We start from the raw sequence: 15,784 nt of genomic DNA, 5'->3' as shown, positions 1-15,784 counted from the left end.
AGCCACTGGTACCCAGCCTTCCTCAGTCTTAAAAGCAGTGTTTTTAAGATCTAAAAATTTCAGTAAAATACACAACCATAGTTTTCTTTTAAAATTAATAGTTTGCAAGAGATTGTAGAGCAATGGAATTAACATCAAGCTCCTGTGGGTCTTCCAAATGCCTACGGGTGCTTAACAACAGCCACTGGGAAGGGTTAGGGAAACACAGAGAGAGAGCTGGAGGGGACAGCACAGCAGATACACATGGAAACTCTACACCCCATATAGACCCTTGGCGTCTGCCTCCAAGGCTGCCCTGTTGCTGTAGTTCAGTAAGACAGTGAGGTCAACAGATGAAAAAGATTACCAGTCGCTCCATCTCCTGCTCCCGAAATCTTTCCTCCCTCTGTCGCCGGTGATAATCCATCAGGTCATCGCGTCCTGAAATGGAGCTAATGCTGCTTTTCCTTTCTCGGAGGGCAGGTTGAGGAGTACCTGAGGCCTGCCTGAGGCTGTCCAAATCAGCGTCATCAAATTCCACAGATCCACAAGAGAAGTTCCTTCTAGCCACAAACACTTTGTCCGGTTCTCCTGCAGAAAATGAATGACTTGGGCTTGTCTCGGAGTAGGAAGCCCTGTCAAAGTCATCAGAGGCACAGGAGGAGGTGGAGGCCAGAAGCATCTTCCGAGCCACTCGGGGACTGGCAGGGACACTCAGTGTGGAGCTTACGTATGGGCTACCCTCTGATGCAGAAGTCTTATAAGGCAAAGCACCTGAGCTGAGAGAAGAAAAATTAAGGTAATTGTCATTGTCTGTTATGCTATGAGGTAGATCCTTTTCCCCGAGTCGGCTTCGTTTAGAATTGCCCAGAGAGTTTCTTGGAGGCAAACTGAGAGGTGTAATCTGGTTCTCTGTGGCTTTGTACAATCTGGGAAGGGATCGGCTATATGCCCCCATGTGACTCAGGCTACTCCCGGAATATTTCCGAGTTCTTAAACTGATGTGCTCAGATGCTGGTTCCTTGTGTCGAGTGACCTTTGACTGAAGGATTAGGTTGTCCTGAATGGATATTTTCCTGGCTTGCTTTGGGCTTGAAGGCATGCTTGCTGCTCCCGATCTGCTGATGGAAGAGGGGCCACTGTCACTCAGAGAACTTCCGTTCCACATGGTTAGAAGTGAGCCTGATGCCTTTCGTCCTTCAAGACCTCCAAGAAAGTAGACATTGTCATGTGATTTATTTCTAGGGCTATATTTGGAATAGGGAGGCCTCTCAGAGGTCCTCAAGGACCTTTCACTGTCCCGACTAGTATAATGGTCAAAATCTGTTCTCCCGAGTGGATGTCCACTAAGGGAGGCAGTGGTGCTAAGGAAAGGAGTGGGAGGTTTCATGGAAAGATTTTTCTCAGTTCCATCACAGGAGAACTGTTTGCTTCCCTGGATTTTGGCCAAGGAGGGGCTGCTTCTGACACTGGTCCCCAAAGGTAAAGAGCTTCTCTTAGCAGGAACCGGCTGTGATAGGGTTAAATAAGAGCCAGAATAGTCTCCATTAGCTTTAAATTTCAGACTGGATGCATATTTCTTCGGGCTTAGGTTCTCCATGATTTGAGGATCGTCTTCCAGTGACTGTTCCCCAAATCCTTCCTCTAAACCACCATTTTGTAAATCCAGCTGTTTTGGCGTGTAGCTACTCTCTGCCATAATCTTGACAGACTCTGTAAAAGGGAAAAAAGAGAGAAATTTTACTTAACAAAAGAGATGAAAAAGACTAGTCCCTGTCAGCCTTGTTGTCTGATCTAATGCAATTAAAAATTAAATTCTGTTTTTCTAATAAACTAAAAAACTACTAGACGCAGAAGAATAAGACCATGGATTATGACAGTTTTTGTATATAAAAAAAGAGTAACTCAAGATGATGACAATGATATTTGAGGAAAACAAATTCCTAAGTAAGTAATGGTACAGAATTAGGTTGGTATGCAAAAGAAAAGACAATTTCTCTTCAATATTCTTGTCCTTGGCATGCCACCTGCTTCCTGAACATCCAGCAACTGCCTAAAAGAGGCACTCCATGGGCTTTCCTTTAGATATCTCTGGTAGAATGATGAACAAACTCAAAAGCAAAAGTCATATCTTGGCAAAGAAAGAAAATGTTTTATGTTAGACACTGATGAAAAACATGAAGGCTAGTAGGTGGTTTTTTTTTGTTTTTAATGAGGAGGTATGGGATTTACTCTGTCAAAAGGAAGACTTTAAAGCTCCTGAACTCATAAGAAAGGAACTCATGATGACAGAGGAAAGAGTGATCCAAAAATTGTCACATGCTTAAGATGAAATACTTGGAAACTTTCAACAGTTGAAATTTCCAAAATTCCTGGTATCCTAAATGTGCCATGATCATCCCTGGGACCAAACCTTGTCCTCTAGCAACATCTTGCTCCACCTCTGTGTACCCATCAGAATCTAACCATCCCTCAATCAGGATTATATCTTTCATGGTTAAAATTTCCCCAAAATTCATGTGGCCATATGAGTATGTTTTGACACTTACTCTGAGCACCATCCATCTGAACTCTATCAAATGTCTCTGAATTAAACCTATCACTGCAGATAAAAACAAAAATCTTCCTACTGATAAAAAGCATTTTCCCTAGATTATCAACAAAGGGAAAATACAGTTGAAGACAGACTGTTATCCACTCTTTATGGACCTTGAACTTAAATATTACATCTCCGGTCAGCATATAAGAAACACAACACATGGCTACTGATCCATTTCTTTTTTTTTCCTTTAGAATTATTTTATTAAATCATAAATGTACAACAGCTTCTTAACTCTACACACGCACTTAAATTTTTAAAGGAAAAACGTTGTGTCTTATTACACCATGATCCTGGCTAATAGCTTTTCAAAACTTTAGAGAAAAATCTTAAAAAAGGTTTCACATGTAATTAAACAAAAATTTTTTGACAAGGTGTTCTGCAAAAAGGGTACAGTTACATAGAAGGGCAGTGTGTACATTTCTTGTGATATCTTACACCCTGTTTTTCTTTCCCTTCCCTAGGTCAGGTAGACATATATACAATACACAATGTACCAAGAACATATACAGTAGCCACGTGGCCTATGCCAAAGAAAATTCACCTAAGGCTTTAAATGTAATGTCGACATTAGACTATATGTCGACAGTAGTCTTATATGAATGTACATACATAGCTTTTGAGCTATTGTATTCCACTGACAGGTCAATTTTTGACCTTTATATGTTGAGTAGTTGTTTGGTTTTAGTTACATAGTGTTGGGTCACTGACCCAAACCTGTGGGAAATACCATTTGACAAGCAGTTTTTGGTTTCACAGACCTGGTCTCTACTGTCTCTTCGTCACCCCATCTTAACAGTCATATATCAAGGAGATCATGCCCCTTTGTTTTCAGTGTTCTAGGTTTGTCTCGCTCAACATTATTTATCCAAGTTCTGACCATTTCCCTGCAAAGAACAATATTGCACCATTCCTAATCGCTATGTAGTATTCCATTGTGTATAGGTACCATATTTTTTGGATCCATTCATCTGTGGAGGGGCATCTGGGTTGATTCCATATTTTGGCTATTGTGAATTGTGCAGCGATAATCATGAAAGTGCAAATGTCTTTTTGATATCTTGGGACCTGCTGTTCAGGATAGATGCCTAGGAGAGGGATGGCTGGGTCATAGGGTAGGTCTATATTGAGCTTTTTGAGAAACCTCCATACTGTTCTCCAAAGTGGTTGTACTAATTTGCACTCCTGTCAACAATGGAGAAGGGTTCCTCTTTCCCCGCACCCCCTCCAGCATTTGTTGTTGCCTGAGTTCAGAGTACAGGCCATTCTAACTGGAGTGAGGTGGTATCTCAGGATTGTTTTTATTTGCATTTCCTTTACTATCAGGGATGTTGAACATTTCCTCATATGTTTCTTTGCCATTTTTATCTCTTCTCTTGTGAAGTCTCTCTTTAGCTCCTTTGCCCATTTCCTAATTGGTTTACTGGGCTTGGAGGAGCTTAGTTTTTTTGAGTTCTCTGTAGATGACAGATATTAGGCCTTTGTCTGTTGCTGTGCTGGTAAAGATCCTTTCCCATATGGTTTGCTGTCTTTCTAGTTTGGTGGCTATGTCCTTAGCTGTGCAGAAACTTTTTAATTTGTAGTAGTCCCATTTGTCGAGTCTCTCCCCTATTTGTTGTGCCCCTGGGACTATATTCAGGAAGTTCCTTGCTGGGCCTATAAGTTCTAGCGTCTTTCCTACTCTGTCCTTCAGTAGTTTCAAGGATTCAGGTCTGATACTGAGGTCCTTGATCCATTTTGAGTTGATCTTGGTGCATGGTGATAGGCTTGGGTCTACTTTGAGTTTTCTACATATGGCTGCCCAGTTCTCCCAGCACCAATAGTTGAAGAGGCTATGTTTATTCCATTGTATGTCTTTGGCTCCTTTGTCGAATATCAGCTGACTGTAAGATTGCGGTTTTATTTCTGGATCTTCAATTCTGATCCATTGGTCTTCCGGTCTGTTTTTATACCAATACCAGGCTGTTTTTGTTATGATGGCCCTATAGTAGAGCTTGAAGTCTGGTATTGTGATACCTCCTGCACTGCTTTTTTTGCCTAGAATTGCTTTGGCTATTCTAGGTCTTCTCCTGTTCCATATGAATGTATGGATTGCTTTCTCTATTTCAGTGAAGAATATGACTGGAATTTTGATAGGGATTGCATTGAATTTGTATAACAATTTGGGCAATATGGCCATTTTCACTATATTGATTCTGCCTACTCATGAGCATGGGGGGGTCTTTCCATCTCCTTGTGTCTTCTTTGATTTCCCTTATTAGATTTTTATAGTTCTCATTAAATAGATCTGTCACGTCCTTGATTAGGTTGATCCCTAGGTACTTTATTTATTTATTTATTTTTTGGCTACTGTAAATGGAATTGTTTCCATAATTTCCTTTTCTGCTTGTACATTGCTAGTGTACAGAAAAGCTGCTGACTTTTGTGGATTGATTTTGTATCCTGCTACTTTGCCAAAATGGTTTATTAGGTGTAGGAGTTTGGGGACTGAGTTTTTTGGGTCTTTCAGATATAAGATCATGTCGTCTGCGAATAGGGATAGCTTGATTTCTTCCTTGCCGATGTGGATCCTTTTGATGTCCTCCTCTTGCCTTATTGCTATGGCTAGGGATTCCAGCACTATGTTGAAAAGAAGTGGGGAGAGTGGGAATCCTTGTCTTGTTCCTGAGTTTAGGGGGAATGATTTAAGTTTCTCTCCATTTAATATGATGTTAGTAGCTGGTCTGTTGTATATGGCTTTTATTGTTTTGAGGAATGTTCCATCTATTCCTGTTCTCTCCAGAGCTTTTAATAGATATGGATGTTATTTTGTCAAAGGCTTTTTGGGCATCGACTGAGATAACAATGTGATTCTTGATTTTAGTTCTGTTTATGTGGTGAATTACATTGATTGATTTACGGATGTTGAACCATCCTTGTGACTGTGGGATGAAGCCTACTTGGTCATGATGTATGATTTTCTTGATCAGTTTCTGGATCCTGTTAGCTAATATTTTATTGAGGAGCTTTGCGTCTGTGTTCATTAGTGATATTGGTCTGTAGTTCTCTTTTTTTGTTGGGACTTTGCCTGGTTTGGGAATGAGTATGATATTAGCTTCATAGAATGAGTTTGGGCTTTCTCCCTCTGTTTCTATTTCGTGGAAGAGTTTGAGGAGTATTGGTATTAGCTCCTCACTAAAGGTTTTACAGAATTCGTTGGTGAATCCATCTGGGCCTGGGCTTTTCTTTGTTGGGAGGTTCTTGATTACCCTCTGTATCTCACTGTAAGTTATTGGTTTATTTAGTTGATTTATTTCTTCTTGGTTCAGTTTGGGGAGTTTATACTTCTCTAAGAATTGATCCATTTCTGTGAAATTACTGTTTTTTAGTGAGTAGAGGTTCTGGAAATAGTTCCTTATGATTGTTTGAATATCGTGTGTACTTGTTATTTTTCCGGTGGAGTCCCTGATTTTACGTATATGAGCCTCTTCTTTTTTTTGTAAGTCTTGCAAGGAGTCTGTCAATTTTATTTATTTTCTCAAAGAACCAGCTTTTATTTTTTTTTCAAATTTTTATTATCAAACTTATGTACAGAGAGGTTACAGTTTCATATGTTAGGCATTGAATACATTTCTTAAGAACCAGCTTTTAGTCTTATTTATTTGTTGAATGGTCTTTCTATTTTCAATCAGATTTATCTCTTTTTTAATCTTTGTGATCTCTCTCCTCCTAGTCATTTTAGATTCAATCATTTCTTGTTTCTCCAGTTGTTTTAGTTTCATCGTGAGGTTATTCACCTGCTCTGTTTCCATTCTTTTAATGTGAGTGCTGAGGGCGATGATCTTGCCCCTCAGTACCGCCTTAGCTGTGTCCCATAGGTTTCTTTGTGATGTATTTTCATTGTCATTGTGGCTTATGAATTCGTTAATTTCATCTTTAATTTGGTCTGTGGCCCAAGTGTTGGATAACAGTGTGGGGTTTAGCCTCCAAGAATGTGTATAGCCTCTGTGGTAACAGTTGTTATTGAGGGTTACCTTTAATCCACTGTAGTCAGATATAAAATATGGGATGACGTCAATACTTTTGTATTTGCTGAGTTTCTTTGTGTGGACTATGACATGGTCTATTTTGGAGTATGATCCATGGGCTGCTGAGAAGGTATATTGGGTCTCTGTAGGGTGGAAGATTCTGTATAGATCTGTCAGATCCATTTGGGATATGGTGTTACTTAGGTCCTCAGCTCCCTTGCTAATCCTCTGGGTGTTGGAACTGTCTCTTGGAGAGAGTGGGGTATTAAAGTCACCCACTATGATTGTGTTTGGGTCTATCTTGTTCTGTGGTTCTGTGAGAATTTGCTTGACATATATGTAGGGCTTCTTTTGTTTGGTGGGTATACATTTATCACCGTGATGTCTTGATTCTGGATTTTTCCTTGTATTAAAGTGTAGTGACCTTCTTTGTCTTTTTGAGTTGATTTTAATGTGAAGTCCAGCTTGTCTGAGATCAGGATGGCTACTCCTGCCGTTTTGGTAGGTGCATTTACTTGGAGATCTTGCTCCATCCTTTCATTCGGAGCCTGTTTTTATCCCTTGCTGTAAGTTTCTTTCTGTTTCTGTGTGTCCTGTACAATTTCTGTTGGGTGGGAGTTCCCTCTTAGAATTTGCTGTAGGACTGGTTTTTTATTCACATTCTCCTTTAGGTCCTCTTTGCTATGGAAAGATCTGATTTTCCCCTCAAATATGAACTCCAGCTTCACTGGATATTTTATTTTAGGTTGGCAATTGTTAGCTTGTAGGACTTGGATGGTGTTTTTCCACTCTCTTTGCGTGTGGTAGGTTTGTGTGGAGAGGTCTGCTGTTATCCGGATCCTCTTCACATTGTAATAAATTTCTTTCTTCGCTTTAGCTGCATTCAAAATTTGCTCTTTATTCTTGAGATCTAAAGTCTTGAATATTATGTGCCTTGGCATGGCTTTTCTAGGTTCTGGTCTGCCAGGTGTCCTATAGGCTTTGGTTACCTGGATGGGGTCCCTTGTGAGATTGGGGAAGTTTTCTGCAATCACTTTATTGAGGATATTTTGAAGCCCTCTGCTCTGGTATTCGGCTCCTTCTTCTATTCTAATTATGCGCAGATTATATCTCTTGTCTTTGTCCATTAGTTCCTGCATTAGTCTTCCCTGAAGCTTCACCGTTTCTTGGAGTGTGGTAATTTTCTGGTTCTTATCATTGTCCAAGAGAGAGATTCTGGCTTCCATATGGTCAATTCTTTGTGCTGTGGATTCAAGTGTGGAGTTTATGGATGTCAGAGAGCTATTTATGGTTGCCAGATCAGCTCTGATCGTGGAAATTTCTTCCTTTAAAGAATTGCATTTTAAATCTATTTTTTCATGCATTTCACTTCTCAGGATGTTAAGGTCTTCTTTGACGGAGGTTTGCCCTGTATCCATTTTTGGTTTCATTTCTTTCTTGGCTTCCTGGATGTCCTTTGAGACTTCCACTCTGAAGTCCTGGAATTGTTTTCTGATTTCGTTTCTGAGGCTTTCCATCATTTCTGCTAACAAAGCCTCAGTTGTTTTTTTCTTCTCCATCTCCTCTTCAGTCATGCTGCTTTTTGGAGCTGGCGAGTTGGCTTGCCCTTTGATGAAATTTGTTATATTTCTTTGTGATTTGCGCATCTGGAGATCTGTGGGTGGCTTCCCTGGTTTGGCTTTGTGCTAGTTCCCACTGGTCCGTCAGTGGTAGACTTGTTTGTGTCCTGGCTCTGGGTTTGAGTTTGGCTATTGAACCTTACTGCCCAATGGGTGAGTGTGCCCGTCTCGGTTGTTGCTGAGGTGGTCACCCTCACTGCACTTGGGGATGGGTAGGTTCTGTGTCTTTCTCTGCGGGATAGTGTCCTGCCACTGTGTTGTGCTGACCCTAGCATGCCCCTGGTGGGGGGGGGGTTGCTGGTCGCTGATTCAGCGTGGCATGGAGGCTTTTCTCTTCTTTGGTTCTTTTTTCCTCTCAGGCGGTTCGCCCTCCTGTGTGGATTGCTCCGGGGCCACTGTTGTTGAGGGGCGGCCCACCCACTTGTGTGAAATTTGCCAATCTGAGTAGGCACTGCCACTGGGGGGCTCTACCCTCCTGTGCGGGTGCACCTATCACAGCGGGCACTGCCGCTGGGGAGCTCTGCCCACCTGTGTGGGGTACGCCTACCAGAGCAAGTCCCGGGTTGTTGGGGTGTGCTTGTGCCCTCCTGCGAGTTTGCTGTGGGGGCGGTATGTGTGGGCCCCAGTGGAATCAAGTGCCTGGGTGCAGGTTGGCGCCCACAGACTGCGCCTCCGCTGTGAGGGGGGCGTGTGATCGGACTCAGGTGTCCCTGCTGGGCTGGTATTGCCCACCAGCGCGCCTGTGACTTTTGTTCAAAAAGTCCGTGAGGCCCAGGCACCTCAAGTGGGGCTTCCAATGCCTGCCAGTCCCCGGGCCCCTGCTGGGGAGGGGGCATGGCCAATGCGGCCGGTTCAGGCTCCTCTGCTGCCTTGGCGCTGCTCCACCCCTCCTCTGCTAGCTCCTGTGTCCTCCCAGAGTCTGAAGGGACCTTTTGCCGCCTGATTTGGGTTTTTTTGTTCCCTCGGGGTGGGGAGGGGGAGGGAGTGAGCTCTAGCTTCTTTTTAGGGTTTGGGTCTCTGATAGCTGGTCTCCTGTTGGGGGAGGGGGGGTAATGGGGAACTTACTGGTACTGGATTGTGTGTGTGGCACTGTTGTTGGCCCTTCGGGGCTGTGGTGCTGGGGTGTGGCGATCGGTCGTTTGGTGGTGGCGGACCCGTCTCTCCCCTTCTGTACCACCTGGTTCCCCCGCCACTCACATCCGATCCCGGCCGTGCAGTCCCATGCCTCCCATCGCCGCCGTCTGTCTCTATCGGTCCGCGCTCCCCCTGGGGTACATGGAGCTCTTGCTGTCTGGACTCTGCGCTCCTGCGTGACTTTTCGGTAGTCGGTTTGTTGTTCGCCAGGTCCCCTTTCCCAGCCTGGCCCTGTTCGGGCCAGGGTCAGCGGGTGGGGGGAGGGTACCCTGGAGATTTTCCGGCTCCGTGCAGGTTATAGGCTCTTCTTTTTTGTTCTTTTTCGTTTCCTGCGTTTCTCTATTGCTTCTGGCTGCTAGTTTTGCTGGGTTCTTGATGGGGTGTTGGGTGCTGGAGTTCCCAGCTCGCTATTCAGTTAGAGCAAGTTGGGGTGCCTCCCTACTGTGGTGGCGCCATCTTCCTCCTTTCTACTGATCCATTTCTAAATGTAGTTGTCTCTATTGTCAGGTTAAAGGAGTTATGTCAAGAATTTCTAGCTTTCTTTTATATATTTTTGTAGCATATATCATTTGTACAAAGGGTTTTCGCTGTGTTATTTCTGTATCAATTTCATCTGTAGTGGATTTGCCTGGCTAAAATTCCAGCAAGCTTTGGACAGATCTCAGTCAAATTTTTTTTAGAATTTAGGAATTAAGGAAATAAATAGATCCTGAAGCTATGATACTGTTATTTATTATAATAGGAAATGCACCCAAAGGAGGGGAGATGGGAGGGGAAAAACATGGGAGAGAATGAGAGAAGGGATAACACTGCTCAAAAGGAAACGTACTCATTACCTAACTTATGTAACTATAACCCAATTTTTTAAAAAGGAAGAAATATGGCCATTACACCAAAGGAAAGAAGAAAGGAAAAGCACTCATATGTTCAACAATAGGATAAAAAAGGTTAAATGAGTTACAGTACATCATATGAGTATTATGCTATTAGTTTAAGTTACAGTTTGAAGTACATTGTGTAGTATGGACCACATTTATATCACATACATTTAAAGAACATATGTGTACAGTTTTCTCACAGCCTCCCACATACATTGATTAGGCACACAGGTATGTCTTGTGGACATAATAATGCACTAAGGATAGTTTTGTAATACATATGTGCACCCAAACATAGAGGCCTTCAGGCCAATATCTCAGGAGTCCTCATTAATCTTTTTCACTAGTACTTCCCTCCTCATTCTATCCATCAACAATCTCTGTCACCTTTACCCTTCAGATCTTTTCTACATCTGATCAATTTCTACTGTTGCCTCCCCATAAAAATCAGCATTTTCTCTGTCTTGTATGCCAGTTCCCCACAGTAATAGCAGTTACAGTGAACTAGAAGAAATCATATCAAAGATTAGTCATGACTACAACTGGATGGTATTATTAGTAGTGTGTTTTCATTGGTTACCCTTGTATCAGATCACATTTCACACAATTTAATTATCTTGACAATCAGAAAATTACTTGGTACAAAACACTAAAATGCAATCTTTAGTAATAACTCAGGGCCTAGGTGCTGTCTCTAAGCCTCACTAGAATATAATATTTAGTAATAACTCAGGGCCTAGGTGCTATCTCTGAGCCTCACAAGAATATAATATTTAGTAATAACTCAGGGCCTGGGTGCTGTCTCTGGGCCTTTTTGCTCTAGGCTAGCACTGTACCATTTTGAGACACAGAGCCACTTCCACTTTTCTGGTGGTTAACTGGAGATAAGAGTCTCAAAGGGCTGGAAATGTGGCTTAGTGGTAGAGTGCTCGCCTAGCATGTATGAAGCCCTGGGTTCGATTCCTCAGAACCACTTAAACAGAAAAAGCCCGAAGTGGTGCTGTGGCTCAGGAGATAGAATGCTAGCCTTGAACAAAAAGAAGCCAGGGACAGTGCTCAGGCCCTGAGTCCAGGACTGGCAGAAAAAAAAAAAATAGTCTCACAGACTTTCTTTCCCAGGCTCCCTTTGACTCACTGTCCGCAGATATCAGTCTGAGATTGAGTAGGTAGGATTATAGCACCAGGCAATACTTCCTTTTTACTTGCTTAGATTGTCATTTCTTCTTTAGCTTTTGCCCAGTTTTTGAGCCAGATACTAACTCTTCCAGAAAATGTTATTGGAAGGAATCTTTTGAGCAGACTAACTCAATATGCGAGTATATGAAGACTGTAAGTTATTTTTTCTAACTCTGTGAAATGACTATAAAAAATGTTAATTATATATACCTGGGGCATCTGAAAAGCCAAAAAAGTCACCACATTATAAATACCTTCCCTATATGAATAAAGCTGACAGAATGATTACCAAAAGAGTTTCCATATGTTTACTGAATATAGTTTAGCAAATAACATTAGTGTCTTCATTTTTAAAAAGGCAGTTACAGTATTTTCTGATGTGAGTGGTTCTGTTATTCTTTAGAAGAAAATAGAAATCAACTTAAAATTTTGGATATCAAAAAGCCTACATCTCTGAAAAAAAGAAGAACATCAACTTTGGCCAACTCAAGATTACCATTAACTACCAAGCTTTGAGTTTTTGTTGTTGCTAGGGAGATGTTAATCTTCACTTAGTGACTTTGAGTCTTTGAGTTAGGCAATGAAAGATAAGATAGTAAACAATACCATTAGGTGCTTAGAGACCAAAGAAAATGACATACTTATGATAGACATTCACTATGCACCCTTTAATAGAGGACTGATAGATATAAGTAAAAGAATAGGGAGACTGGGTCAGAACGAATGAATATGTTGAAAAGGATATAGTAGAAAAATGACTATGAAGAAAAGTCCCATATTAATGGAAGGGAATCTAACAGGAATTACCAACTGTAATGAAAAGCAACTTCTACATTTCAAATGTGAATAAAATTCTATGCCCAGGTAAGGCCACTAGTAGGTCTCTGATGGAGTTATAAAGAAAAACAGTATAAGAAAAAAACTGTTATAGTCTTTACCATGGTTCTTAAAAATCTGGGGATATAATTATTGTTGAATAAGTCATATTTGCTAGTCAAGTGCTTCCCTCTCACATTACCTAATTCCTAGTCCATTTCCACCATGAGATAAACCTTTGTGTGCCAGTGTTATGTGCCTATCCCAAGGCTGGTTTGCATTGAACAGCCATCCATCCAGCTTCTAAAATATTTTGGGCAAGCATCTTAAAATTATATAATATGTGAGTAAAATGTTAAAATAGACAAGGAAATTATCAATGTCAGTGGGTAAGAAAGACTTCAGTTTGGGGTAATATGTGCAAAATGAGAAATAGAACTAAGTCAGACAGAAAGTATATCACATAGAGTACTAACAATAGGACAGGACAGACATCATTAAACATAAGTCCAAACCTAAGCACAGAAGCCAAACTCTGCATTTTAAATATTTACTCCAGCAGCCCAGAATTGAATTCTACACCTCCTGTAGATGATTTCATAGAGTTTAACTTTTGACTTAGTGCTCTAAGGTAATGATGTCCTTGTAGATGGTAATATGTATTTACACCTTTCAACTTGTTTGAAGTTGCAAATGTTAACCTCCTGAATGAAATATTACTGGTTATGTGCCTTCTTTATTTGGGCTCATGAAACAATAGAGCATTGAGCTACCAGAACTTCCTCATAACCCTACATGGTATCACCATCTGCCTCTTATCTTCTCCTTATACATATTTTTTCAAAAAAATCAAAGTGTAATTATTAAAGCACTTTGAATGGTCAAACAAAATACAATACCAAGTTTTTCTACAGGCTGAAAAAAATATTAGCTCTACAATATCCAAAAGAAAAACTAGGCAGTTATTCACAAATAATAACCACATCTGAGAAACAGCCATGCAATGTATTTCAAGCATGTGTTTGTAGGGAAAAGTTACTGATGACTCAGGGGGAAGAACATGCTGGTTTAAATTTAAAGGGATATTCATGTTTGATACTCTGGTTTTTGCTTCGACTTTATTGGGCCTATTAAGGATGTACAAAGAATTGTTCGTTTCAAATTTTTATCATAAGGTACAGATAGAATTCATCCATTTCTTGAAGCTTAGTTTTCCTTTCATGGCTGAATATTCACATATGCTTATCTCAGCCAAGTATCTCTTAATCCCAAAAATAAATTCTATTCAAAAGATGAAAGGATCAACTAGAATCTTTCTGATTTCACGAGTGATATCCATAACTGTTGATACCTCTATCCTTCCCTACGTTCAGAACACTTTTTTTCCTTTAAAGTGTGCTCCTGGGAGTGAGTGTATGCCTAAGAAATTGGAAAAGCAGCATGGTGTCAGTGGACCATGTCTGTAATTCTAGCAATTTAAGGGATTGATCCCTGAGGATTGAGGTTCAGAGGATTGAGGTTAAAAACCAGTCCAGGCAGGAAAGTCCAAAAGATTCTTATCTCCAATTAACCAGCAAAAAGCCAGAATTAGAGCAGTGGTAGAGTGCCAGCATTGAGCAAAAAGCTAGGGGATAGCAACCAGGACATGAGTTTAAGCCCCAATACAGGCAAAGAAAGAAAGAGAGGGGGGAGGGAGGGAGGGAGGGAGGGTGAGAAAGGAAAGATAAAATGAAAGAAGGGAGGAAGGGAAGGGAAAGGAAAGGCAAAAGGAAAGAGAAATGGAGATTAGCACCCAGAAATGTATTTTGATTGTGGTTTAGGATGTTGACAAGAGGAGTGGAGGTAAGAGGCAGGAGCACACAATGCAAAAGTGTGGACTGAATTCCCTAGGCAATGAAGGTGGGAGGAATGTCATTGTAGGCAGATTACACTAGAGACCCCAGCTGACTTCAGAGAAGAGAAAGGGTGAGGATGGTGTAGATGAAGTGTGCAAGGCCTTGGCATAGTGACAAACTGAGAGGAGGGAGGAGGAGGAGGAGGAGGAGGAGGAGGAGGAGGATCTAATAAATTAACATGTATAAAAGATGATGAGGGGAAGAAAACTCCAAGGTTTAAGACCTGACTTCATGATTTGCCTTGCTGTGTTAATTTTGGGTTTCTGGTATATTTTATATGAACAAAGAAGAGTTCTCAGTAAAATGGGAAGATCCCTACATTTCGTTACTGCAAAAGCAAAACAGTCCTGAGAGATGTAATGGCTACATGCATTCATTCATTCATCCATGCACATCTACAGAATGGTCCAGGAGAAGGTGCAAATGCATCTGGCGCCCATCTGAGGGAAAGGCTACCGCTGGAAAGTCTAAACAGGAAAGAAGCTAATGTCTGTTGAAACATTTGCGTTTACTTTCCAATCCATAAATTTAATTCCTCCAGTACTCTTGTTATTTAACCACCTTAAATATGCATCTATCTTATTGTCAGTCAAAAAAATGCCAGAAATTCCCAGAGAGATTTCGGAAACATAGAATGCCACAGCACTTTTCCTTCTAGTCTAGAAACTGACTGCAAACACAATTTCAGGGATTATTTTTAAATATTTTTCTTCAAAGATCTGTTTGGTCCAATGCTGGCAGTTGGTTCTCCAGTTCCATGTATACCAGATAGCACAATGAAGCTCATTCCATTCCAATGTAAGTGACCAACAGTGAAGTCACAATACTGTTAGTGCCAGGCTATAGACATCCCAGTTTCAAGATAATGGGAATAATCTGAGTGTCTGTAGTTCATATAGCATGTAGATGATGGTTTGAAGCCAGTCCCCCCACCAAAAAAAACGTTCATGAGACTTCACCCCCACAAAAAAACAACAGGAAAAAGCTTGGGTAAAGGCATAGCTCAAGTGCTAGAGCACCAGCTAGGCAACCTATGCTAAACACATGCACAGTCCTGAGTTGAAACTCCAGTAAGAGCTGAAATATGAAAAGATATTGAAAATGCACTCAGAGAGCAAGATTTTGAAAAACAGTGCTTTTTGTGTTATGTTGAGAAGACAAAGTGTGGCCTACATCACTTGTCAGGTGATTTATCCAAGCAACCTTCAAAGATTCCTAAACTATCCAATACTTACTTGTGGTCTTACATTGTCATGTGTAGACACCACCTAGACTCATCCAACATGGCAGGAATTAATCACAAAAATGCTATGAAGGCAAGATTAGGAAAGCGGAATTATCTTATGTTGTTGGGAAAACAGGAAGGATGTAAGTCACCGAGATAGTGTGAGGGAAAAAAAATTCAAAATAAACAAATTTTAAGGTATAGATGAAAATATCCACATTATATTAAAGTCTGAGTATAGAGGCACATCCGGCCAGAGCTCTTATAACTGAGAGGCTGCTGCAAAGACAGTACTTTGGAGCAGACAGCGGGTGATGCCTGCTATTCAAAGCTGTCCCAGAACACTGGTGGTCTACAGGCTGGGCTCTTTCAGCACTGATGTTTACAGTATGGCTCTGCTATGAATAAAGCATGTGCTGATGACATGTAATTGAATTCAGACCTGGCTTAGAACAG

At 41.1% G+C, this 15,784-nt stretch overlaps 1 protein-coding gene across 11 annotated transcripts in view; it reads right to left on the bottom strand.

Annotated features, from left to right (window-relative positions):
* Phldb2 (pleckstrin homology like domain family B member 2) overlaps positions 1–15,784 on the bottom strand; it is a 200,623-nt gene that overhangs the window by 76,074 nt on the left and 108,765 nt on the right. For all 11 annotated transcript variants that reach the window (XM_048346584.1, XM_048346585.1, XM_048346577.1 and 8 more), the window contains one exon: positions 347–1,692. In XM_048346584.1, coding sequence (XP_048202541.1) covers positions 347–1,692 — 1,346 coding nt within the window. The remainder of the gene's footprint in view (positions 1–346; positions 1,693–15,784) is intronic.

Source organism: Perognathus longimembris, chromosome 5, assembly GCF_023159225.1.
Source record: "Perognathus longimembris pacificus isolate PPM17 chromosome 5, ASM2315922v1, whole genome shotgun sequence".
NCBI lineage: Eukaryota > Metazoa > Chordata > Mammalia > Rodentia > Heteromyidae > Perognathus > Perognathus longimembris.
This window is presented reverse-complemented; position numbering and strand designations above follow the sequence as displayed.